Below are 24,701 nucleotides of genomic sequence, written 5' to 3' on the forward strand. Positions count from 1 at the left end.
TACTGGTTTTTGCATGCACTCATTTTTGGGGTATGTCTTTGTGTAAAATTCTATTACGTTTCATCACATGTGCAGATGGATATAACCCTCACCACAATCAAGAGACAGAAGTGTTCTGTCACAACAAAGGAACTCCCAGTGTTGCTACTTTATAATTATACATTTCCTGTCATTCCCTATATGTTCTTAGCTGTTCTCCATCTCTATATATAATACTGTCATTTTTGAGAATTTTATATTCTCAAAAGGGAATGGAATCACAAAGGGATTAGTTTTCTTTCACTCAGCATAAGCCCCTGGGGATCCATCCCTGTTGCTGTCTGTATCAGCAGCTTGTTTCTCTTTATTACTGAGTTGTAATTCATTGGGTGGATGTATTACAATTTGTTTAATCGTTCACCCACTGAAGGATGTTGGGTTGTTTCCGGTTTTGTGTAATTACACATAAAGCTGCTTTGAATATTCATGTACATATTTTTTTGTGTGAACATAAGTTTACATTTCTCTAGGACAAATACCCAGGAGTGCAATTGTTGAGTCCTATAGTACAAAATTGCCAGAGTGTTTTCCAGAGTAGCTTTACCAGTTTTTGTTCCCACCAGGAATGTTATGAGAGTTCCAATTACTCCATTCTGGTCAGCACTTAGTATTGTCAGTATTCTTCATGTTAGCCATTCTAAGAGGTGTGTAGTGATATTTCATTATGATTTTACTTTGCATTTCACTAATGGCTAGTGATGTTGAACATGTTTTCATGTGTTTTTAGATCCATATCGTCTTCTTTGGTGAAGTGTCTGTTCAAGTCTTTTGCCAAGTTTTGAATCAGATTCTTTGTTTTCTTATTGTTCAATTTTAGAGCGTTCTTTATATAGTCCATGTAAAAGTTTTTTGTTGGATCTGGGATTTGCAAATATTTTCTCCCAGTTGATGGTTTGTCTTGTCATTCTTTTAACAAGGTTTTCCCACTGAGAAAAAGCTTTTAATTAAAAAAAAAGTTTTAAAATGATGGCATACAATAGGAGACTTTAAATTTTTTTTTAAAAAATAAAAAAGTTTAATGTATCTATTTTTTAATGGATTGTGCTGTTGATGTCATATCTAAGAACTCTTCCTCTAACCCAAGGTCACAAAGATTTTCTCCTATGTTCTCTTCAAAAAGTTGGTGGGAATGTAAATTGCTACAGCCACTATGGAAAGCAGTATGGAGGTTCCTCAAAAAACTGAAAATAGAACTACCATATGATCCAGCAATTTCACTTCTGGGTATTCATCCAAAGAAAACAAAAGCACTAATCTGAAAAGATACATGCACCCCTATGTTCATTGCGGCATTATTCACAACAGCCAAGATACAAAAACAACAAAAATGTCCATTGATGGATGAATGGATAAAGAAATTGTGATATATATACGCACCCAATGGGTCTTTAATTGAAGGAACTCAAGAGATACAGACATTACTCACAGACATTTTTCACAAACTTACGTTCAGAAAGGTTCTGTGAGTTGCCTCAGTGGAAACTATATGGCTGACCTCTGAGAGTCCTCAGTTTCCTTATGTGTGAAATGAGGATGATGACTAACTGCCCTTACTTCATTTGGTCTGAAGAGCAAACAATATACCTTCATCAAGGCTCCTCCAGTTGCTAGCAAGAGAAACCTACTTAAGTTAGCTTAGTTAAAAGGGGGACTTATTGATTGTAGGGTATAGGGAGTGTCATGGAACACAAAGTCATTAAGTGCAGCCATGTTTCAGGAGGGACTAAAGCTGTGAACTAGAAAGTTATCAGGAATCAAGGTAATTCACTGTTTCTTTTAATAACCCTCTCAGTCCATGTGGTCTTTGTCTTTCCATATCTGCTTCAGTCTTCACTTCACAGTCAGAAGTCAATCCTGACTTCTCTGTTTTTCCATGAACTTGACTAAATAGAGCTTCCCTATTGGGTTTACAAGTCCTAGGTTTAAGTGACCAGCAGAGACTGACTAGCATCTCTGTATTCCAGTTCCAAATTCTCAGGATGGAATCTGGTTGTCCCAGCTTGGATCAGGGATCCTGTATGGTTCAATCAGCTTGGCCCAGAAGTCAGGATTACAACATGGATGCCAGGACCTTACCCCTATGAGGGGAAGGATCCAGTTGTCAGAGAATGGGGATGGTGGGTTTGGCAGACTTCTCAAAGCAGATAATGTATGAGAAATTATTGAAAAAATATAAATAGTGGATGATCCCAATAATGGCCATCGATTGTTTCTGTCTACTACCTTTTATCTCTATTTATTTCTGGTAATAGATTCTATTTCTTGGACCATAAGGATGATGGACACATGATCCAAGCTGAATAGATCATGGTACCTCATCCCCTGGCTAAACTCACTGTGCTCAGCCCTGCCATTTATCATCTTTCTGGAATCCTTCTTCCCTCCGTGATTTGGCCATTCAACCCCTCCCATCCTTTTAGGCTTTACCTTGGGCTTTAGTAGTGTTTATATTCTGTCCTGCAGAGTTGCACGGATTTCATGTTCTCTGCTGACTTTTCACTCTTGTCCCTAATGCTATACACAGGGAAGTCTTTAGGGAGGCATCTGGGTCACTAGGAAAGGGATGTAAACTTTTCCCAGAAGTCTCCTAGCTGACCTCCTTTTATACTTCACTGGCCAGAACTGGCACCAATCACTGGTCAAGGAAAAGAGTGTTGCTGTAACTGTCATAAACCAATCACGGGCTCATCTCCTAGTGCTGGCCCACCCTCCCTGAGGTCAAGAGTTCTCTGTTGGAGACTTGATCAGTGTTGGAGTTCTGTTAGCAAGAAGATAGGAGAATGCCTGCCAAAAGTATCTGTCACAGAGTGTGAGCTCACAGAGGATAGGCTTCTTGTGGTTTACTCTGTCTGATCCTGGCTTCCTTCAACTTGCAGGCCACCTCATCCCGACCTTCATTTTCTTCCTCTGTTTTCCTCCTGTTGCATGGTATTGGACCAGTTTGTGGCTTCTAGCCCATCTCCTAGAAGGGGAACAGCTCTGGTGAAAAGGAACAGATGTGGCAAAGAAAGGTGAGTGAACAGTTTCAAGTCACTTTTTGCATGTTCTGTCTGCCTTCTTGCAGGAAGCATTAGGTAGGATATATCTAACATATAAGGCCACATAGCATAGGGGTAGGAGCTGGACTCCAGAGGCAGATTTTCTGCATTCAAACTCCAGTGTCAATAGTTAATAGTTGTGGTAACTTTGGCCAAGTAACTAAACTCTCTGTGCCTCAGTTTATTAGGTACCTCATAGGGTTGTTGTGAACACTGAAATGAGATAATAAATACAAAACCCTTAGTATAGTGCTTGCACATAGTAAGTACTCACTAAATATTACTAGTTATTACTCTAACTATTATTCACACTACTAGAAAAGTCTGGAAGGAAACAGTGCTGTGTCTGAATGGTGGCTTTCAGGGGATTTTTAATTTTCTTTCTTACACTGTTCTGTATTTTCCAAGTATCCTACAATGAAGCATGTATGGCTTTGACAATCAGAATATGACACATCAAATTTCATTAAAATTAATAAACCTACCTGGGCTTCCCTGGTGGTGCAGTGGTTGGGAATCTGCCTGCCAATGCAGGGGACACGGGTTCGTGCCCCGGTCCGGGAAGATCCCACATGCCGCGGAGCGGCTAGGCCCGTGAGCCACAACTACTGAGCCTGCACGTCTGTAGCCTGTGCTCCGCAACGGGAGAGGCCACGACAGTGAGAGGCCTGCGCACCGCAATGAAGAGTGGCCCCCGCTCGCTGCAACTGGAGAAAGCCCTTGCACAGAAACTAAGACCCAACACATCCAAAAATAAATAAATAAATAAATTTATAAAAAAAAAAATAAACCTACCTAAGGAGACAAAAGACCTGTATGCAGAAAACTATAAGACACTGATGAAAGAAATTAAATATGATACAAACAGATGGAGAGATATACCATGTTCCTGGATTGGAAGAATCAACATTGTGAAAATGACTATACTACCCAAAGCAACCTACAGATTCAATGCAATCCCTATCAAATTACCAATGGCATTTTTCACAGAACTAGAACAAAAAATTTTCACAATTTGCATGGAAACACAAAAGACCCCGAATAGCCAAAGCAGTCTTGAGAAAGAAAAATGGAGCTGGAGGAATCAGGCTCCCTGACTTTAGACTCTACTACAAAGCTACAGTAATCAAGACAGTATGGTACTGGCACAAAAACAGAAATAGAGATCAATGGAACAGGATAGAAAGCCCAGAGATAAACCCACGCATGTACAGTCACCTTATCTTTGATAAAGGAGGCAAGGATATACAATGGAGAAAAGACAGCCTCTTCAATAAGTGGTGCTGGGAAAACTGGACAGCTACATGTAAAAGAATGAAATTAGAACACTTCCTAACACCATACACAAAAATAAACTCCAAATGGATTAAAGACCTAAATGTAAGGCCAGACACTATCAAACTCTTAATGGAAAACATAGGCAGAACACTCTATGACCTAAATCACAGCAAGATCCTTTTTGACCCACCCCCTAGAGAAATGGAAATAAAAACAAAAATAAACAAATGGGACCTAATGAAACGTAAAAGCTTCTGCACAGCAAAGGAAACCATAAACAAGACGAAATGACAACCCTCAGAATGGAGAAAATATTTGCAAGCGAAGTAACTGACAAAGGATTAATCTCCAAAATTTACAAGCAGCTCATGCAGCTCCATATCAAAAAAACAAAAAACCCAATCCAAAAATGGGCAGAAGACCTAACTAGACATTTCTCCAAAGAAGATATACAGATCGCCAACAAACACATGAAAGGATGTTCAACATCACTAATCATTAGAGAAATGCAAATCAAAACTACAATGAGGTATCACCTCACACCAGTCAGAATGGCCATCATCAAAAAATCTACAAACAATAAATGCTGGAGAGGGTGTGGAGAAAAGGCAACCCAGGCTCCTTTTGCCTGGCCAAACTCAAAGGATCTGAGGCTAATTATCATGATCCTATCTGCCCATATGTGCTTCCAGTCTTGCAAAATATTTTCTCATCCAACATTTCATCACTTTCTCCCAGGAATCCTGTGAAATACTGGCCCAGGATTTTGTAGTCATGCTGATAGCCAGTAACATGTATTCTTTCTGATGGTTTCAAATGTCCCCATTTAAGACCATTCTTGAGTTTCATGGTGAGTTAAGGGTAGGAATACTGATATAATTTTAATGAAAATATTTTAACATCTTTATTGGAGTATAATTGCTTTACAATGGTGTGTTAGTTTCTGCTTTGTAACAAAGTGAATCAGTGATACATATACATATATCCCCATATCTCCTTTCTTGCATCTCCCTCCTACCCTCCCTCTCTACCCCTCTAGATGGTCACAAAGCACCGAGCTGGGACGAAGTGAGAGAGTGGCATGGACATATAGTGATGAAATGTTGGATGAGAAAATATTTTGCAAGACTGGAAGCACATATGGGCAGATAGGATCATGATAATTAGCCTCAAATCCTTTGAGTTTGGCCAGGCAAAAGGAGACTGGGTTGCTAACAGCTGAGCTTTCTGAATGGGCAGGACTTGGGCCCAGAGTTATAAGGCTGGAGGCCAGTTGGGCATTTTGAGTTGAGACTGGGGCTTGGAGAGACAGTGGTACTGGGGGCCTGTCCTGAGGGCATAGGGACAATAGGAGGAAGGGAACTAGCATTTGTTAGCCACCTGGAACTGTCAGTTACTTTACATAAAATTTCAAGGAACTTAATCGTCACCCACAACTATGTGAAGTGGATTTTTCGGTCTCCAATTAAAGATGTGTGAATTGAATCTCAGAAAGGCAAAATGATTTTCCCAAGGTCCCAGGAGACAAGAGCATGGATTTATGGATTCAAACCATATGGATTTTATCTTTACAATGTTGGGGCCTTTATCTTATGTTATACCATGTTCCTTGTGGGTAGAGTGACCATACACCTTGGTTTGCCCTGGGCCAGTCCCAGTTTATACCTGTATTCATGGTGTAATAATGAATAGCCTCTTTTTACTTTCAAAAGTGTCCCAGCTTGGATGATACATTGTATGGTTACCTTACCAATGGGGAACAGCAATGGGGGACAACCAGGTCAGAGGGGTTCACTCTCTGGTCCCTCTGTCTTCCTTGAAATGCAGCATAACTTATATGCTTTCTCCCTTGATCAACAGACTCAGTTCAGCTTTGTCTTCTTGTTATGAGTAAGAGCTACCATTTTTGAATTCTCATTTAATCCTCACAAGTCTATCATTAGTCCCAATTTAAAGATGAAGAAGCAGGTACAGAAGGACAAGTGACTTGCCTAAGGGTCCAAAGCTAGTAAGTAGTAGAGGCAGGGCTTCAACACAGGTCTGTTTGACTCCATAATCCAGGACCCACTGGAGAATCTCCATGTGAACCTGCCCAAACCACAGGGCTTAGGATCTATGGTAATGTCATACTAGGACACTGCACAACACTCTGATTTCACTCCCTTTTCTGTAGCAGAGGGAGGAAAAGTTCATGGTACCCCTGTTCTCTTCCAGATGGTCTCAAAGTTCCCCAGCGTAGTCCATACTACAAATTTCAGAGAGACATCCTATCATTGGAGTATGTCCTTCAGACCTTGTGCTCAAGTCATCAACCATCTTTTCATTCTTTTACTCTTAGATGCCTCTTACCATGGTTTTCTTACATGAAAATCCCATGAAGCAACTATCCTGGTGGACTTGGGATTTTGAATAATTGGTCCATTCACAGGAGAGCCCTGGGAAAATACAAGCAGGAGTCTTCCCATTAGGGCAGAATTTGATCAGAGCCAGGCAGAGGGTCAAGGACAAACTCAAAGGCCTGTGTGAAGTTCCAAGAAGACCCCAGTCCCAACAAATTGCTAGAGTTTTGAGTGGAGAAACTGAGGCAAAAGACTGGGCCTTTGTAGCTAGTTGATACCTGGAGCCTGGAGAGAATTACAGAAGAAAGAAAGGAAAGAAATAGGAATGGTTACAACTTGGAGGCCAGCCTCGGGTCTACTAGGAAAGACTAGAATAAGGAGAAGGAGGTGATGGATGACAAAAAGCCTTTTTAGTAGCCTTACATATTTATTTAATAGAAATAATCAACAGAACAGATATAAACACAAGGGACTGCACAATTCTCAAGTTCAGAGGCAGCAAGAACCTACTTCTCTCCTTCCTTCAGCAACAGCATTTTTATCCAATAGGTTAGCCTTCCCCACTTCCTTCATGCTCTGAAGAAAAAGTAGGTGCTGCTTGTCCTAACAAGAGCCAACAGGAAGTGCTCAGTGGAGTCACTGTCTCATAAGCCACTCCCAGAGAATTCAGCTCTCAGTCCCTGGCTACACTCTGCCAGCCCCAAGGGTGATGGCACGGAGGTGGGCAACTGCTGTTTTCCTCTGAACAGGTCTCCTGCTTCTCTTCATCCTCAGCTCTCTCCTCAGCCTTGTTCACTTTGGCCATCAGGCTCTACATAGGCAGAGGGGATGATGTCAGGCCTTCAGGCATCTCATGGACTAGGTTCTTGAGAAGGAGAGGGAGAAGGGGATCCAAAAGGCCAGCCCTAGCTGCTTGGCCACAGTACTGGCACCTGAGTATCTGGTTATCTTTTAGTTCTCATGCTGAGGGTTCACAAGTCAAGAAAAATGTGTGGTCTAGTCTGGCTACTCCCTAACTCCAGGCGACGAGCTTGGTCACATGGCCAGATGGAAAGCCCCCAAATAATTGGGTGTCCTGTCAGTGTAATCTACAGAGAGGGATGATAAGACCCAAAGAGCTCTCCCTACTCCTCAACTCAAAGATGCCCAGCTAGAATAGAGCCTGTAGGCTACACTTGATCTTGAGTGACCAGCACTTGGTGACCATACCCTTGAGGAGCAGAATGGGATGGCGGTAATCAGTGTAGCAGTTGATACCTTGTATCATCTACTGGATTGTGAGGAAGGGCTCCTTGTCTTTAGCCCTGTTACTGAAGCAAAGGTAGACCTAGGTGTACACATGGTACTTGCCACCCTGACTGAGCCAAAGTGCCTCTGCCTGGTAGGTGAGGTTGTGCAGGGAAGACAGCAGATCTCGGGGCTTCCAGTTGTGTAGGAGTGATGACTGGGGCAGCTCCTCAGGATGGATTGGAGTTTCTGGAAGGAAAAAAGTAGTGGGTGGCTGTTAAGGATGAAGGAGACCTTCAGCCTAGAGTTCCATCAGCTCTTCGGACTCAACTCACCTCTATCCCAGCCTTCCAAAGGACCTGAAGGTTTTTTAAACGGGAGAGCAACTTGTTTAAATTGTCTCAAGAACCACAGACCTAGGTTTGCAGCTGGGCTGTTCCACTCACTAGCCAGGTAACCTTGAGCAAGGGATTTTAACTTCTCTAAGACTCCACTTCCTCAAAACGTAAAACAGGGTAAATAATTTCTACTTTAATGTGGAGATTATATTAGACAATGTAGGAAAAGTACCTGGGACAGTTTGGCACATAGGGGACGTTCAACAAACAGAAGTTATTACTCATTACTGAAAGGAAGGCCAAATGAATTAGCTGAATTTTCAAGCCCCTCTATTACATGGCCCTAACCTGTGTTTCAGACTTGGTCTCCTACTGCTTCTCTATTGTGGCTTTCAGCTCCAATTGCGTGGGATAAATTCCTGTCTCCTCGTCCTGTCCATGTGTGCTTCCACTTCTATGTCTTTGATCACGCTCTTCCCCAGCTCAGATGGTCATCACTCTCCTCTCTGCCTAAGCAAATCCAGCCCATCCTTCACATTCCCATCCATCCAGGAGGCAGAGCTGCAGGGCAACAGAGTGAGGTGAGCAGAGGTGAGTGAGGAAGGGGTGGCCAGCTGCCCCTCAGATGCAGTGGCAGTGTCCCTCCTGGCTTTTGTTGGGGAAGTGGAAAAATAAGCCTCATTGGTAAAGAGCACGGGACAGAGGTGGGACAGTGGTGCAGAAAAACACCATTTGAAAATTCTTTCTGAGACCTCTGTGTCCTTAGATTGACACAGAAGGAAGGGATTGCAGGCCACTCCAGTTAATTAGCCCACACCCTCCCAACAAGAATCTAAGTTCTCAAGGTCCATAGACCAAGTGCTTCTGGGCCGCAGAGCTGAGACCAATTAGAGTTAAATTTTCTGGAAATTTACTTTTAAATACTTTAACAAAGAGAGTGGGATCCATGTGTGTGTATCTGGTTAGTGTTGATCAACATCCTAGGAGCTTTTGGTTAACATCTGAAGTATCTTAATTAGAAATGCACAAGCCATGTGTTAGTTTTCATTTGAAGAAGCCCACACTCCAGAGGGCTGGCACCAATACTTAAGTTTTCTCCAGTTGATGCCAGAGATTGTGAAATAGCATAATGCAAATTAGAAATGATTTTTTCACTGGTGAAATGAATGCTGCTCAAGACATGTAGACTGGCTAGAAATACACAGGCTCTCCCACCTCTTATGTACAGGCTACAAGAATTTAGCCAGCCCAGTAGCATAATTCCTGTGGAATGGTGCCTCTAGGCTTGCAAGTTCCAACTGGTCCAGTGTTCTGAGGCTTACTGCAGCATTTGTCACCTGAATCCTACCATTAAAAGATGTCACATGGTCCTTTGCCTCCTTCTGCTACAGGAGGACACAGCAAAAAGACAGCTGTCTATGAACCAGGAAGCAGTCCTCACCAGACACTGAATCTGTTAGCACCTTGATCTTGGACTTTCAGCCTCTAGAACTCTTTTCTTGCAGCCACCTTCTTCCCTGTATATGAACTGGTGCCTTGCTGGGAGGAGAAGCAACAGCAGCCAGCAGCATCTCACCACGTTGCCCACAGATAGCAGCGCTTCCACAAAGGAAACAACATATGACGACCACAAACAACTTCCTGCCCATAGTCCTCAAGATCCAAGCCATCAGTACATTCCAGGATATTCACAGCTGTTTTGTTCACTGATGTAGCTCCAGTGTCCAGGACACAATCTGGCATGTAGCATACCTTGAGAATATTTGTTGAATGAGAAAGCAAACCAGTCTTAAGTCTGACCTTACAGGTGAGTTACCCCTTGGAATTGGCGACACTGCCTCTGGAAACACCTGTTAGAAGTAGCTTATTTTCTATGAACACCACACAACAGAAGGGAAACTCTTAGTCTCCATCATCCTAAGTGTCTGCATGAAATAACACATGATCCTGAAACTCAGTTGAACAGAATTTTCTTAAAGACTACAGATTCTCAGTTTCTCTAGTCTCTTAGATGAAGGTACCAATTCAGGTCAATCAACATTTTCTAAATGCCTACTGTGTTCAATATGGGCTGAATATTACTGGCCCATCTTTTCAAAACCAACAATCATCAGCATGATACATTCATTTACATTTATATTAAATTCTTTTTCTCAGATCTAACCAAAAATGTTGAAAGTCAAGGTTGACAAAAATTAAAACAGTAAACACAGAGATAACTTTTTCAATTAAGATAAGTAGGATGTGAATTTTCTTTTTCATACTGGAAGCAAGTAAAACACACATACACACACAATTACCAAAATAAAATAGAACCTCTGGGGAAAAAACCCACAACAAAACGATGTCCCATGAAAAGCACTAACAGGGAATCTAAAGGGATCTGAAATTTTAGTGAACTTATAGAAGAGGCCATATTTTTGTGCCTGCTTATTCTCTCCCTTATACTCTACATCTGGTCTGTCAGCAAATGCTGATGGTTTGACCTTGGAGATATTTATCCAGAATGCAACCACTTTTCACCATGCCCACTGCCATCATTCTGGTGCAAGCCGCCAGGAATCACCTTTAACATGATTGCAAGAGTCTGCCAACTGGACTTCCTGTTCTGCCTTAGACTCCCTTAAGTCTTTCTTTCTCCATAGAGCAGCCAGAATGTTCCTTTTAAGATAGACATCACATAAGTCAGGTCATATCACTTCTCTGCTCAAAACCCTCCAATGGCTTCCTGTCTCATTCAGAAGAAAAGCCAAACTGCTAACCATGGCTCCCAAGAACACAGGGGAGCTGGTGCTCCGCTCACCCACCAATCTCCATAGTTAGTCTTACTTTATTACTCTTTCTGTTCATTCGCTCCCCTCCAGCCTCATTGGCCTCCTCACTGTTCCTCAAGTATTCCAGGCACCCTCTCTTCCCAGGCCCTTCTCACTTGCTTTTTTCTTTGCCTGGAGTGTTTGCCCCCAGAGAGGTGAATGGTTATTTCCCTCACTTTCTTCAGCTCTTTACCCCAAAGTCTTTTTCTTCTTCTTTTTTAAAATAATAACAGCTGCTGTTTTTAAAAAAATTTAATTAATTGATTAATTTGGCTGTGTTGGGTCTTCGTTGCTGTGCATGAGCTTTCTCTAGTTGTGGCGAGCGGGGGCTACTCTTTGTTGCAGTGCGTGGGCTTCTCATTGTGGTGGCTTCTCTCATTACGGAGCACGGGCTCTAGGCACGCAGGCTTCAGTAGTTGTGGCACGTGGGCTCAGTAGTTGTGGCACGTGGGCTCTAGAGCGCAGGCTCAGTAGTTGTGGCGCACGGGCTTAGCTGCTCCGGGGCATGTAGGGTCTTCTCAGAGCAGGGCTCGAACCCGTGTCCCCTGCATTGGCAGGCAGATTCTTAACCACTGTGCCACCAGGGAAGTCCCAGAAGTCTTCATCTTAATGAGGCTTTCTCTAGCCATGCTATCTCCATTCCAATGCTTCTTATTCCCCTACCCTGTTTTATTTCTCTCCTTAAAACTTGCAAGAATATATATACTGTATATTTTACTAATTTCTTATTTGTTGTTTACCTCCCCTGGGAAGATGTAAGCTCCACAAGTGCAAGAATTTTTGTGTCTGCTTTATTTCCCACTATTGTCTTTAGTGACTAGGGTATGCATGTAGTAGACGTTCAATAAATATTTGTTGAGTGAATGAATGAATGTTTCTATAAGACTGGTATGGCAGATTAAGGTTAGTAGCAAATCTTTTGCTACCCTTCTCCCTGAGAGGTAGTCTAATTCCCCTTGCCTTAAATCTGGACTAGACTTAGTGATTTGCTTGGCCAAAAGAATGCAGCAAAACTGACATGCTGGAACTTCTGAAGTTACGTCATAAGACTTGTAGCTTTCACACAGGTTTCTTATAACACTCACTCTGGAAGCCTTAAGCTGCCATGTGAGAAATCCAACTACCCTGAGACTGTCACGCCACAGAGTTCCCATGTAGGCACCTTGCACAACAGTGTCATCTGAGCCCAGCCTTCCAGTCATCCCTACTAAGGTGCCAGATATTGAGTGAAACCATCTTGGACCCTCCAGACCATCCCAATCCACCAGCTGAGAGCAACCTCAGTCATGTGGGACAGAAGAATCATCCAGCCAAACCCTGATGGAATTCCTGACTCACGCAATTATGAGATATAAGAAAATGGTTGTTTTAATCCACTGAGTTCTTTTTTAAATTTTTATTGGAGTATAGTTGATTTACAATGTTGTGTTAGTTTCAGGTGTACAGCAGAGTGAATCAGTTATACATATACATATACCCACTCTTTTTTAGATTCTTTTCCCATATAGGTCATTAAAGAGTACTGACTAGAGTTCCCTGTGCTATACAGCAGGTTCTTATTGGTTATCTATTTTATATACAGTAGTGTGTATATGTCAATCCCAATCTCCCAATTTTATCCTTCCCTCCCTTTCCCCCCTGGTAACCATAAGTTTGTTTTCTACATCTATGACTCTATTTCTGTTTTGTAAGTAAGTTCATTTGTATCACTTTTTTGATTCCACATATAAACGATATCACATGGTATCTGTCTTTCTCTGTCTGACTTTCTTAGTATGATAATCTCTAGGCCCATCCATGTTGCTGCAAATGGCATTATTTCATTCTTCTTATTTATTTATGTATTTAATTTTTTGGCTGCATTGGGTCTTCGTTGCTGTGCATGGGCTTTCTCTAGTTACGGTGAGCAGGGGCTACTCTTCACTGCGGTATGTGGGCTTCTCATCGTGGTGGCTTCTCTTGTTGCGGAGCATGGGCTCTAGGCGACCAGGCTTCAGTAGTTGTAGCACGCGGGCTCAGTAGTTGTGGCTCGTGGGCTCTAGAGCGCAGGCTCAGTAGCTGTGGTGCATGGGCTTAGTTGCTCCACGGCATGTGGTATCTTCCTGGACCAGGGATCAAACCCATGTCCCCTGCATTGGCAGGCGGATTCTTAACCACTGCGCCACCAGGGATGTCCATATTTCATTCTTTTTTATGTCAGGCATTAAGTTCTGGGGCGGCTTGTTACACAGCCATAGATAATTAGGACCCCCAGGAAATATGAAGCTATCTTTCTCAAAAGCCCTTCCTGGGTGCCTCAGGAAGCAACTCATGTTTCTGGATACTGTGCTAGAGAATATTATCAGTCCCTTGAAGGAAAGCTAGACAACTCTAAGACCAACTTCTGGTACGCCCCCCCACCCATCCCCACATTAGGGGCAGAGGACACAGGCTAGAAGGGGGAGGCTGTCGTCACTGGACAGCCTGTCAACTTTCTCAGGTCACTTGCTCACTGAGGACACATATTTCTTAATACTGTCCGCCAGCTTGAGGCACATCTGGTCAGAAGTCAGGGGACACTGGCAGGCCCTTGAGCAACTGTAAGTATTTCAATTCTTCAGGACTTCCAAGTGGCTCTTTAAGAAAAAACATAACAAACCCATGACTTAACCTTCCAGATGGTAGGAAGCTGAGCCTGAATTACAACAGTGTTATCTGTCCCTGACCTTGTTCCAAAGGAACCTGAAGAGGAAAGAGAGGCCCGTTCACTAGTTACACTTTCTAGTCAGGTCTAATTCCCTTTTAAAAGTGGAAGATTCATCATGATGATCATTTTGTAATATGTAGAAATATTGAATCACCATATTGTGTACCTGGAACTAGCATAGTGTTATAGGTCAATTTTACTTCAATTAAAAAAAGAAAGAGAAAAAAAAATCAGTGCTTAACATCCTTGGGCGTATTTCAAGCTTTAACCTGAAAAAAAAGGTTATATGTATAACATTTATTTATTACTGATAAATAAATATATTTTTACATTTCCTTGTTAGCTTTGAGGCGAACCTTATGTCTGCTCACCAAGTGGCAGTTATAATCCGGAATGTAGAGTGTGATCCATTTAAACCAGATCAATTTGAAGTAGGTCCAGGCCTAGAGTCCTTGGTCCAGCACTAGAAACTGACCAGATGCCTATTATTAAAATAAATTCTTTTTTTTTAAAATTTGGCTGGGCAAGACTTTTATTGGGTACAAGATGATCATTTTTGATAAAGAATTATAGTAGAGATCTTAAATGAAGATAACAAAGCTCAAAGAAGTTTGGTCAAAAGACCAAAGCTGATCCAGACTTGCCACCTGCCTTGGAATACGGGATTATTACCTGTTACCATTTCTCTGCAGTGCTTCAAGATGCTACTTGTTACAGGGCTTAAGAAGCAACTGTCCCCTAAATAATGGTACCTGCCTCAGAGGGTTATTATGGAGACTGAATAAATATGAAATAGTGCCTGGCATAGAATAAGCTATTATTGAAGGCCCCGGGAATCCTATACTGCTGCTCATAGCTCTTGCTTGTCTGAAGACTGGAGGGGTAGGTAGGCTGGGGTAGCCGTGTCTGGAAGGTGTCTAGAAGGGCACCACATGATATACAGAAGGATTCTGAGTCCTGAATCTGCCCTAGCCTCAAAAGCCCAGGAGGAATCCACCTTTGCCCCACTGACAACCCTCCCTCAGGGCAATGATATGAGGACAAGAAAGAACTACCCTTAAATCAAGGATAGAAACCCAGGGAAGCCACGAGGTGCTGAGCACTGTGCTTTTGACACAGAAAGCCCTACCCTATGAACACCAGCGCTTGTGTTTGTCTCCCCCTCCCCCTTTTAGTTCCAAAGCTACTGAAGCCTATATCTCTGATCTTTTACAGAACCAGTACCAAGCATTTAATCAAAAGAGGCCAAGCTTCAGGTTTTCATACAGCCCTCCCAGTAGTGTAAAAGTAAATGTCAGTAATCTCATTGGGTTCTTAACCTGCAACCCAGCCTATAGCATAAATTGCAGTGCCTTGGCCAATACTGTAGTAGGTCTTGCTCTTCTCCAGATATGGTGAAATGAAACACCTTGCTTCAGGTCCATTCCCTGTATCTACTTGCATTTCCCCTCAATATAATTTCCTGATTCTGAGGCAGCTCTCACACCTCATTTTCCCCTAAAGAGGGAAAGCAAAAAGTAAATTTCTCTTACACTCAAAGGCTAATGCCCCCCTAAAATGAAGAATCAACAAGGTCTCAGCTCAAGTTTAATAAAACTACAAAAGGCCAAAAGCGATACCCTACTACTGTACACATCAGTTTGCCTGCCCCATAATACAACTCAGGCCATTCCCTCCAGAGGAAGAAAGGCTGGCCTCCCCAACCCCTGCAGGAAAGGCTGTCCTGTCCCACAGCACATCTCGGCTGAGTGTAAGGTCTTGTGTTTTAAGCATTACAATAGCACAAAATACAATAGTTTTGTTCTCATGGCCACCTACTGCAGCCTGGCCCTAAAATGGCCCAGTGCTCACCTCTGCTTAGAGAAATATTCTTTGCTCTTCTGGACATCAGGCTCGATGGTATCACTGCCAGGCTTCCAGCCAGCTGGGCACACTTCCCCATGTTTGTCAGTAAACTGGAAGGCCTGAACTAGTCTCAGTGTCTCATCCACAGAACGGCCAACAGGAAGGTCATTTATGGTGATCTGTCGAAGGATACCTTTATCATCAATAATAAAAAGGCCCATGAATGAGATGCCTTCATGGGCCTTTAAGACCCCACAGTCCTGAGCAAATGTGCACTTGGGGTCTGATATCAAGGGAATGTTCATGCGTCCCAGTCCTCCTTGTTTCTTGGGTGTGTTGATCCATGCCAGGAGACAGAAGTGAGAATCCACAGAAGCACCAATCACTTGGCAGTTGAGTTTCTTAAATTCTTCTGCCCTATCTCTGATAGCAATGATCTCTGTGGGGCACACAAAGGTGAAGTCAAGAGGGTAAAAGAAGAACACAACATATTTTCCTTTGTAGTCAGACAGGCTGATATCTTTGAACTGACCATCTGGCATTACAGCAGTTGCTTTGAACTGGGGGGCATGGTGCCCAATTTTGGCATTTCCTGAAGACATATTGCTATCAGCAGTTCTCACAGACAAACCACAGAGGACAGTCAGGAAAGAGACATGCCAAAATAAATTCTTTGTATCCTCAAAAAAAAAAAAAAAAGTACTCTAGTGGAAAGATCCTCACTTCCCCCGGCTCAGCCATCAACTTGCTGTGGGGACCTCCTGTAAGGCATTTCATCTCTCTGGGCCTCAGTCTTCTCATATGTAAAATAGAGATGTCCTTCAGCAGTAACCAGCATTTTAGAAGCTCCAGTTAGTCTGGGCTCAAAGAAAATGAAAGAAAGAAAGGTATGAGGTAGTGTCTAAAATGCTAAGGTGACTTCAGCAAAAGTGCAATAGTAGTCCTAAGTCCTGTTAGTTCAGAGTCCACAAGTCCTGGCCTTTTCTTCTACCCGCCTCTCCATCTTCCCTCTTGTCCCTGGTGTAAGGTTGTGTTTGGTTCTGAGACCTTCATTCCATCAGTGAATATGTATGGCGATGGAAGCCCCAAGATTCAGATTGCCTCATTTCCTGTTCTCAAGTACCCCTCACAACTATACCCCTCCACTTCTCATTTCCTTCCACTGCCTACTCTTACGTGCCCTCTCTTCGGTAAGTGGTCTTCAGTGGGGGCGGGAGTGAGGGTGGGGGTCCATATTGCTCTCTAGAAGGCATTTTGGGAAATATACTGTGGTACTTTTGGTTGTCACAATAACAGGGGGGTGGGCAGGGTTCAGGGTTGCTAAAGTCCTGCAGTGCACATGACAGTCTTATCTCATGTGACTTTTGAATGTCTGCTCATGTAGGTGAAAAGACTGTTTACGATTATCCGAGCTTATAACCCAACTCCATATTAAACAAAAACACCAAGTATTTTTATACAGTTTAACACTGAAGTTTTCAAAAATGCAGCAATCATGTAAATCAAGGGAAGATTGTGCGTTGTTTTATTCAGAATTTTACCAAGAGTTGTTCATCATTTGGAAAACCACATTGGAACCAAAAGTAAGGTCCAGCTGCTCGCCGCTCAAAAGCCAATAAAGAGGCAAGTTGGTGGAAAGGAAAGTTTGCTTTATTTTGGATGCCGGCAACCCGGGAGGAGGGCGAACTCCTGTCCAAAGGCCGGCTACCCCCGACCCCCAACAACCAGTGCGCAAGAGCTTTTATAGACAGAGGGAGGGGGCTACATGCAGAAACAACAGTCAGCTCTGGCGGTCCTCTTGAAATTGGTCATGCGGTGGTCTGACCAGCATCATCTTGATCGTTTTAAGTACAGTTAATCTTCAGTTCCAGGGTCAGTTTGCTCCCATTTCCTTGAGCCCAATTCTCAGAATTGTTGCAGCTTATGTCATGGTTACAGTCTGGTCATCCTGTAGTTCACTTCTTCTACCTGGTGGGGGTTTCAGTATCTACAACATAGCTCACAGGATATGGCTCAGAATATTATCTATGGCCCATGAAGAGGAACTAAAGGTCCTTGATTATGCTTGGTGACTATTATTATTTAGTCTTGGGCTGTTTTCCTTTGTTTCTGAATTTTCTCACTCTCTGATTAAATTTATTCTTTAATAAAAGTTTTTCCACAGACAAAAGGCAGGCAGAGGACATTGTGGGGAGGACCATAGGGTCCTGCTCCATTTCAACATCACTATGGCAATGCCATTTGTGGTATTTGAGTGACCAATACAACACACCTGTATCAGTTAGCATTTTCAGGTGGAGGCCACTGACTTCATTATGTCTTCCAGTATAATCATGATTAAGCATTTAGATATCGAAATATGTTTTATTTTGTTAAAAAAATATAACTTTATGTCCTTAACATTACAGTTAGGACATTATGCTCATCTTTTCAAATTAGGTATATAGGTAAGTTTCCATTTCAGGAAAATAAAAGGGTATTACAAAATATTTGTTATAAAGTCATTATTGAGTTTGACGGTTGAGAATAACTATCTTAGAGATTCCTTTTTTAATAATCCTCAATTCTTGTTCATGAGCCTGTCTCCTGGCTTCAAGTTGTCTATGCTTCACAGCTGACATCCTCTGCTTTCACGCTTTACAATTCCCTCAGAATTCATGTATAGTTTGTGGTATCCAACCTTCAAGATGGCCCCTGATGAGGTAAGGGGGGGAGGGGTGAATTGGGAGATTGGGATTGACATGTACACACTACTATATATAAAACAGAAAACTAATAGGGACCTACTGTACAGCACAAGGAACTCTACTCAGTACTCTGTAATGGCCTATATGGGAAAAGAATCAATATTCTGTAATGACCTATATGGGGAAAGAATCTAAAAAAAAAGTTGATATATGTATATGTATAACTGATTCACTTTGCTGTATACCTGAAACTAACACAATATTGTAAATCAACTATACTCCAATAAAAATTTAAAAAAAGAGATGGCCCCCAGTGATCCCTGCCTGCTGGTATTCATACCTTTGTGTAGTCCCCTCCCACACTGAATAAGGTTGACCTGTGTAATCAATAGTATATTGTGAAAATGATGGAATACTGTTAAGGCTAGGTCATAAACGACTTTACAGCTTCTGCCTGTCTCTCCCTCTTGGATCACTCTTCCTGGGGACAGCCTGCTGCCACGTGATGAGGACACTTAAGCGGCCCTATGGAGATGAGGAACTGAGGCCTCCTGCCAACAACCAGAACCTTGCCAGCCGTGTAAGCAAGCTATCTTGGTAATGAATCCTCCAGCCCCAGCCAAGTCTTCAGATGATGGCAAGCCCAGCTGACATCTTGACTACAATCTCAAGAAAGACCCCGAGTCATCAACAAGCTATTTCCAGATTCACGACCAGTATCAACTGTGTGAGATAAATATTTATTGTTTTTTTTTCTGATTTCAGAGCCTATGCCTCTTTTAAAAAAATTGGAGTATAGTTGATTTACATTGTTGTGTTAGTTTCAGGTGTACAGCACAGTGATTCATATATATATATATATATATATATATATATAATATTAGTTATATATATATTCTTTTTCAGATTCCTTTCCCTTATAGTTTATTACAAAATATTGAATATAGTTCCCTGTGCTATATAGTAGGTCCTTATTGTTTATCTTATTTTATATATAGTTGTTATTTATTTTATATATAGTAGTGTGTATCTGCTAATTCCAACCTCTTAAATTATCCCTCCCCCTTTATTGTTATTTTAAGCCACTAAGTTTGAGGATATTTTGCCAGTGATGACTGACCTTTTTTTTTTTATTGAAGTGTAGTTGATTTACAATGTTGTGTTAGTTTCAGGTGTGCAGCAAAGTTATTCAGATATATATATATATATATATGTGTATTTATATACATATATATTCATTCTTTTTCATATTATTTTCCATTATAGGTTATTATAAGTTACTGAATATACTTCCCTGTGCTATACAGTAGGTCCTTGTTGTTTATCTATTTTATATATAGTAGTGTGTATCTGTTAATTCCAAACTCTTAATTTATCCCTCCTCCCCCTTCCCCTTTGGTAACCATAAGATTGTTTTCTATGTCAATGAGTCTGTTTCTGTTTTGTAAATAAGTTCGTTTGTATTCTTTTTTTAGGTTCCACAAATAAGTGATATCATATGATATTTGTCTTTCTCTTTCCGACTGACTTCGCTTAGTATGATAATCTAGATAATCCATGTAGCTGCAAATGGCTTTATTTCATTCTTTTTATGGCCGAGTAATAATACATTGTATACATAAACCACATCTTCTTTATCCATTTGTCTGTCAGTGTACATTTAGGTTGTTTCCATGTCTTGGCTATTGTAAATAGTGCTGCTATGAATATAGGGGTGCATGTATCTTTTTGAATTATAGTTTTGTCTGGATATATGCCCAGGAGTGGGATTGCTGGATTGTATGGCAACTCTCTTTTTAGTTTTCTCCATAGTGGCTGCACCAGTTTACATTCCTACCAACAGTGTAGGAGGGTTCCCTTTTCTCCACACCCTCTCCAGCATTTGTTATTTGTAGACTTTTTAATGATAGCCATTCTGACCAGTGTGAGGTGATACCTCATTGTAGTTTTGATTTGCCTTTCTCTAATAATTACAATGGTGAGCATCATTTCATGTGCCCATTGCCCATCTGTATGTCTTCTTTGGAGAAATGGCTATTTAGATCTTCTGCCCATTTTTTGATTGGGTTGTTTGTTTTTTTAATATTGAGTTGTATGAGCTGTTTGTATATTTTGGAAATTAAGCCCTTGTTGGTCGCAACATTTGTGAATATTTTCTCCCAGTCTGTAGGTTTTCTTTTCATTCTGTTTATGGTTTCCTTTGCTGTGCAAAGCTTATAAGTTTCATTAGGTCTCATTTGTTTATTTTTGATTTTATTTATTTTGCCTTGGGAGACTGATCTAAGAAAACATTGCTATGATTTATGTCAAAGAATGTTTTGCCTATGTTCTCTTCTAGGAGTTTTATGGTGTCATGTCGTATATTTAAATCTTTAAGCCATTTTGAGTTTATTTTTGTGTATGGTGTTAGGGAGTGTTCTAACTTCATTGATTTACATGCAGCTAGGTGACTGACCTTTTTATGCCTTTCCTAAATTGTCATTGTCTCCTGAATAGAATATAAGCACTGGAGGGCATAAACCTTGTCTGTTTTGTCCATTACTGTATCCCCCAAGTGTAGAACAATGCCTGGCACATGGCAGCTGCCCTGGCACATAAGCAGCTGCCAAATATTAATTGAATGAATGAATTAACTTTGGCAAAAGAGATATAAATAATAAAAAGGGAAATATGACTATCATTATTTGTAAGCAATATAATTGTCTACATAAAAAATCCAAGACAGTCAATCGAGAAACCATTAGAACCAATAAAAATAATTTAGCAAAGTGGCAAAATACAAGAGCAACATACAAAAAGCAATAATATTTTTATACACCAACAATAATCTACTGGACATTGTAATAGATTTTAAAAAGATCCCAGTCACAACAACTCCCAGAACTATAAATTGCCCAGGGGAAAAAAAATCTATAATAAATGTACAAAATCTAGATGAAAAAAAACAAAACTTTACAGACGGAAATGGAAGAATATCTGAGTAAAGTGATAGATATGTTGTATTTCACTATGGTAAAACTCAATATTGTAAAGATGTCAATGACCTATAAAAGTCTATAAATTTAATCCCAATCAAAATCCTAGTGAAAAGTTTTACAGAACTCAACAAATTGATTCTAAAAATCACTTGGAAGAGAAAAAGTGCAAAAATAGCTGAGACAATTTTGAAAAAGAATAGTGGGTTGAGACTTACTTGCCCTATCAAATATCAAATCACACATAGAGGTGGAGTAATTAAAATGACGTGGTAATGGAAGAAACACTGACAAATGAATCAATGGATCAGAATAAAGAGTCCAAAACAGATCCAACTGTATAAGGGAATTCAGTTTTTGACAAAGGAGAAAGGATAAAGTACTCACTAAATGGTCTTAGGAACACTGGTTATCCACTTAGGAAGAATAAAGTTAGATCTTTACATCACAACTTTCATAAAAGTAAATTTCATATAGATTAAAGGCCTGAACATAAAATATAAAATTAAAGAAGGAAATATAGGGTAGGGTAGACGTAAAACATAGAGATACAGGTAAATAAATTTGATTGCATCAAAAGCACAAAACACCTCTAAGACAAAACAGGAAAACAAAAGTACCTCATAATGGTCAAGGGCCATCAAATTGCCTAATATTTGTTATTTTATGAGTTGAATATTAAAAATGATTTTGACAGATTTTTCTTTGTTTTGTGCTTTTGGGCAATGAAGAAGCTATCTTTGCTTTATGTTTCAAGACAGCAATGCCTCTTTATCTTGGGCTATTTATAGCATCTATTCTCATGGATAGAGAATGTTGTACAACAGTTAATAAGTAATTGTGGGGATTTTCAGAATGGCTGAGTGAGGAGCTTGGAAGACACACTCCCCCCAAAAAAATCAATAATAAAACTTAGAAAAATGATCAAAAACCCCTTGGGTTTTTGGAAGTAACTGTTTGGCACCTCTAGAAGATGATGCCAAACAGTTATTTCCAGGAGCCATCAATGTAGAAGGCTCAGTAAATGATTCATGTAGACCGGGTTTCCCTGCCATAATTCAGCATTTGATCACGCTTTCAATTTATTTTATTTTAATTTTTTTTGTATCCTTTCAATTTAGATTTTGCCTCTTTGTACTGCAGGCACAGGGCAGGGTACATTTATTGACTGTATTTATTGATACAGTCAATAAATGTATCCTATATAAATGAATTTTTTACCAGCTCTATATTCTAGGGTAATGGGGGTGCTCAGAAAATAAATGCTGTCAGTTGGACAGAGCCAGTCTGGGATTTAGCCAACACAGGCAGGCTTATAATGCAGTTGTAGCACAAGGACACCAGGGAGGGAAGACTTTGATAGCTGGCCCTAATAAAATCCCATCATTCATTCAAAAAATGTCACCAAGTACCAATCACAAAGCACTGATGATGCAGAAATGTACAAGGCACCATTCTCCTCTCAAGGAGTTCAGTGCAATGTTGGGAGACACATAATAAACACCTAATTTCAATTCATTGTGATCAGCACTGACACTCACAAAGTGCAGTGGAAAGGAACCATTAACTCTACCTGAAAGAGTGATAAAAAGCAAAAGGTCACATGGGGCTAGGGTCGGAAGGCCTGCCAATGTTGTGTCTGGTAATGTGATGTCATTCATTGAGGGCAATACCAGGTTGTTTAAATAAACAGGTACCTAAGGCACCAGCAAAGCAGGGCATCACAAAAAGTGGAATCAATTTTACATTATATATAAACCATGGAAAAATCAGAAATTGGTTAGATTTTGTTCTGTTTTATGATTTAGTATCATTTTATTTTGAATTACATATGGGGTGGGAAGCGAGGGGGCGTAACTTTTTCTAAAATATATTGAAAAACAAATACACTAACATAAAAATGCATAAAACGTAACTGTACAGCTAAAAGTTATTATAAAGTACATCATGTGACCATCACCCAGGCAAGAAATAGAACATAGCCAGTGGCATCCCAGGAGCACCACTTAGAATGGCCAACTGTCTTTGTTTGCCTTGAACTATTACAGTTTTAGCACTGAAAGTCCTGAATCCCAGGAAACCCCTTCCTGGGATATCAAAAGTCTCAATTTTCACTGGTGGGTGCTAAATATTGTTGAGGGGGGGAGTATAAAACCTGTATGGTGGCCCCCAAAATAGGGGGTGAAAACAACACAGTTTTTAGTGCGAAACAAATATGGTATAGATTATCTGCCTTCTGCAGTTGTTGTAGCTGTTTTTTCCCCTGGCTACTGATATTGACAACATGATTTTGGTTCACAGTAATGGATCATTCATTATTGCATCACTCCGAATGAATAATGGATGATTCATTGTTGCATCGCTCTGAATGATGCCACTTCAGTGTGCAACTTAAGTGTATTGTAATCATGAGCATTAACAGTCTTTGACTTTGCCTGTACTTCGTTGTGATTCATATTGAAATAGTGCTAGTTTAACCTTTAACATTGTAAATATTGTCACCATGTGTCTTTGTCTGCTTAGGCAGCAGTAACAAAATACCATAGACTGGGTGGCTTAAGCAACAGAAATTTATTTCTCACAATTCTGGAGCCTAGGAAGTCCAAGATCAAGATGTTGGCAAGTTTAGTTTCTTCGGAACCCTCTCTCCTGGCTTGTAGATTGCTGCCTTCTCCCTGTGTCCTCACATGGTCTTTCCACTGTGTAGCGTGCACTCCTGGTGTTTCCCTGTGTGTCCAAATTTCCTCTTCTTATAAGGACACAGTCAGATTGGATCAGGGCCCACCCTAACAGCCTTAAATCACCTCTTTAAAGGCCCTATCTCCAAATAGAGCCACATTCTTTGATACTGGGGGTTGGGGCTTCAACATATGAACTTGGGAGGGACACAGTTCAGCCCATAACACCATGTTCTGTAAGAATGCAGATAATGAAAATGAGAACCATTACAATACCTGCTAGCATCACCGAAAAAGAAGGCTAAACTACTGTGTTATTTTAGACAGATGAAGACCATATACAACTGGATTAGGGAGGTAAATAACCCAAACAGGACCTATTACACAATATAAAGAATTTGGGATTGGGCATGGTGAAGAACGGTATGTGAAAGCACATATAGAGACTGAATCTTACAAGTCCTGGATGAGACTGGCAAGTACTTCTAAATCAATCAAAAGTCTCCACGGGCTTCCCTGGTGGCGCAGTGGTTGAGAATCTGCCTGCTAATGCAGGGGACACGGGTTCGAGCCCTGGTCTGGGAAGATCCCACATGCCACGGAGCAGCTGGGCCCGTGAGCCACAATTGCTGAGCCTGCGCGTCTGGAGCCTGTGCCCCGCGACGGGAGGGGCCGCGATAGAGAAAGGCCCGCGCACCGCGATGAAGAGCGGTCCCCGCACCGCGATGAAGAGTGGCCCCCGCTTGCCGCAACTGGAG

The 24,701-nt window shown here is 41.1% G+C and overlaps 1 protein-coding gene across 1 annotated transcript; it reads right to left on the bottom strand.

The window, feature by feature from the left end:
• Nucleotides 1–15,559: 15,559 nt before the first annotated feature.
• Nucleotides 15,560–16,221, bottom strand: LOC103000935 (peroxiredoxin-1-like). The gene has a single exon (XM_057538295.1). The coding sequence runs from the start codon at nt 16,203–16,205 to the stop codon at nt 15,606–15,608; it is 600 nt and encodes a 199-aa protein (XP_057394278.1). The 5' UTR covers nt 16,206–16,221; the 3' UTR covers nt 15,560–15,605.
• Between the last annotated feature and the right edge of the window lie 8,480 nt (nt 16,222–24,701).

This window comes from Balaenoptera acutorostrata, chromosome X (assembly GCF_949987535.1).
Source record: "Balaenoptera acutorostrata chromosome X, mBalAcu1.1, whole genome shotgun sequence".
NCBI lineage: Eukaryota > Metazoa > Chordata > Mammalia > Artiodactyla > Balaenopteridae > Balaenoptera > Balaenoptera acutorostrata.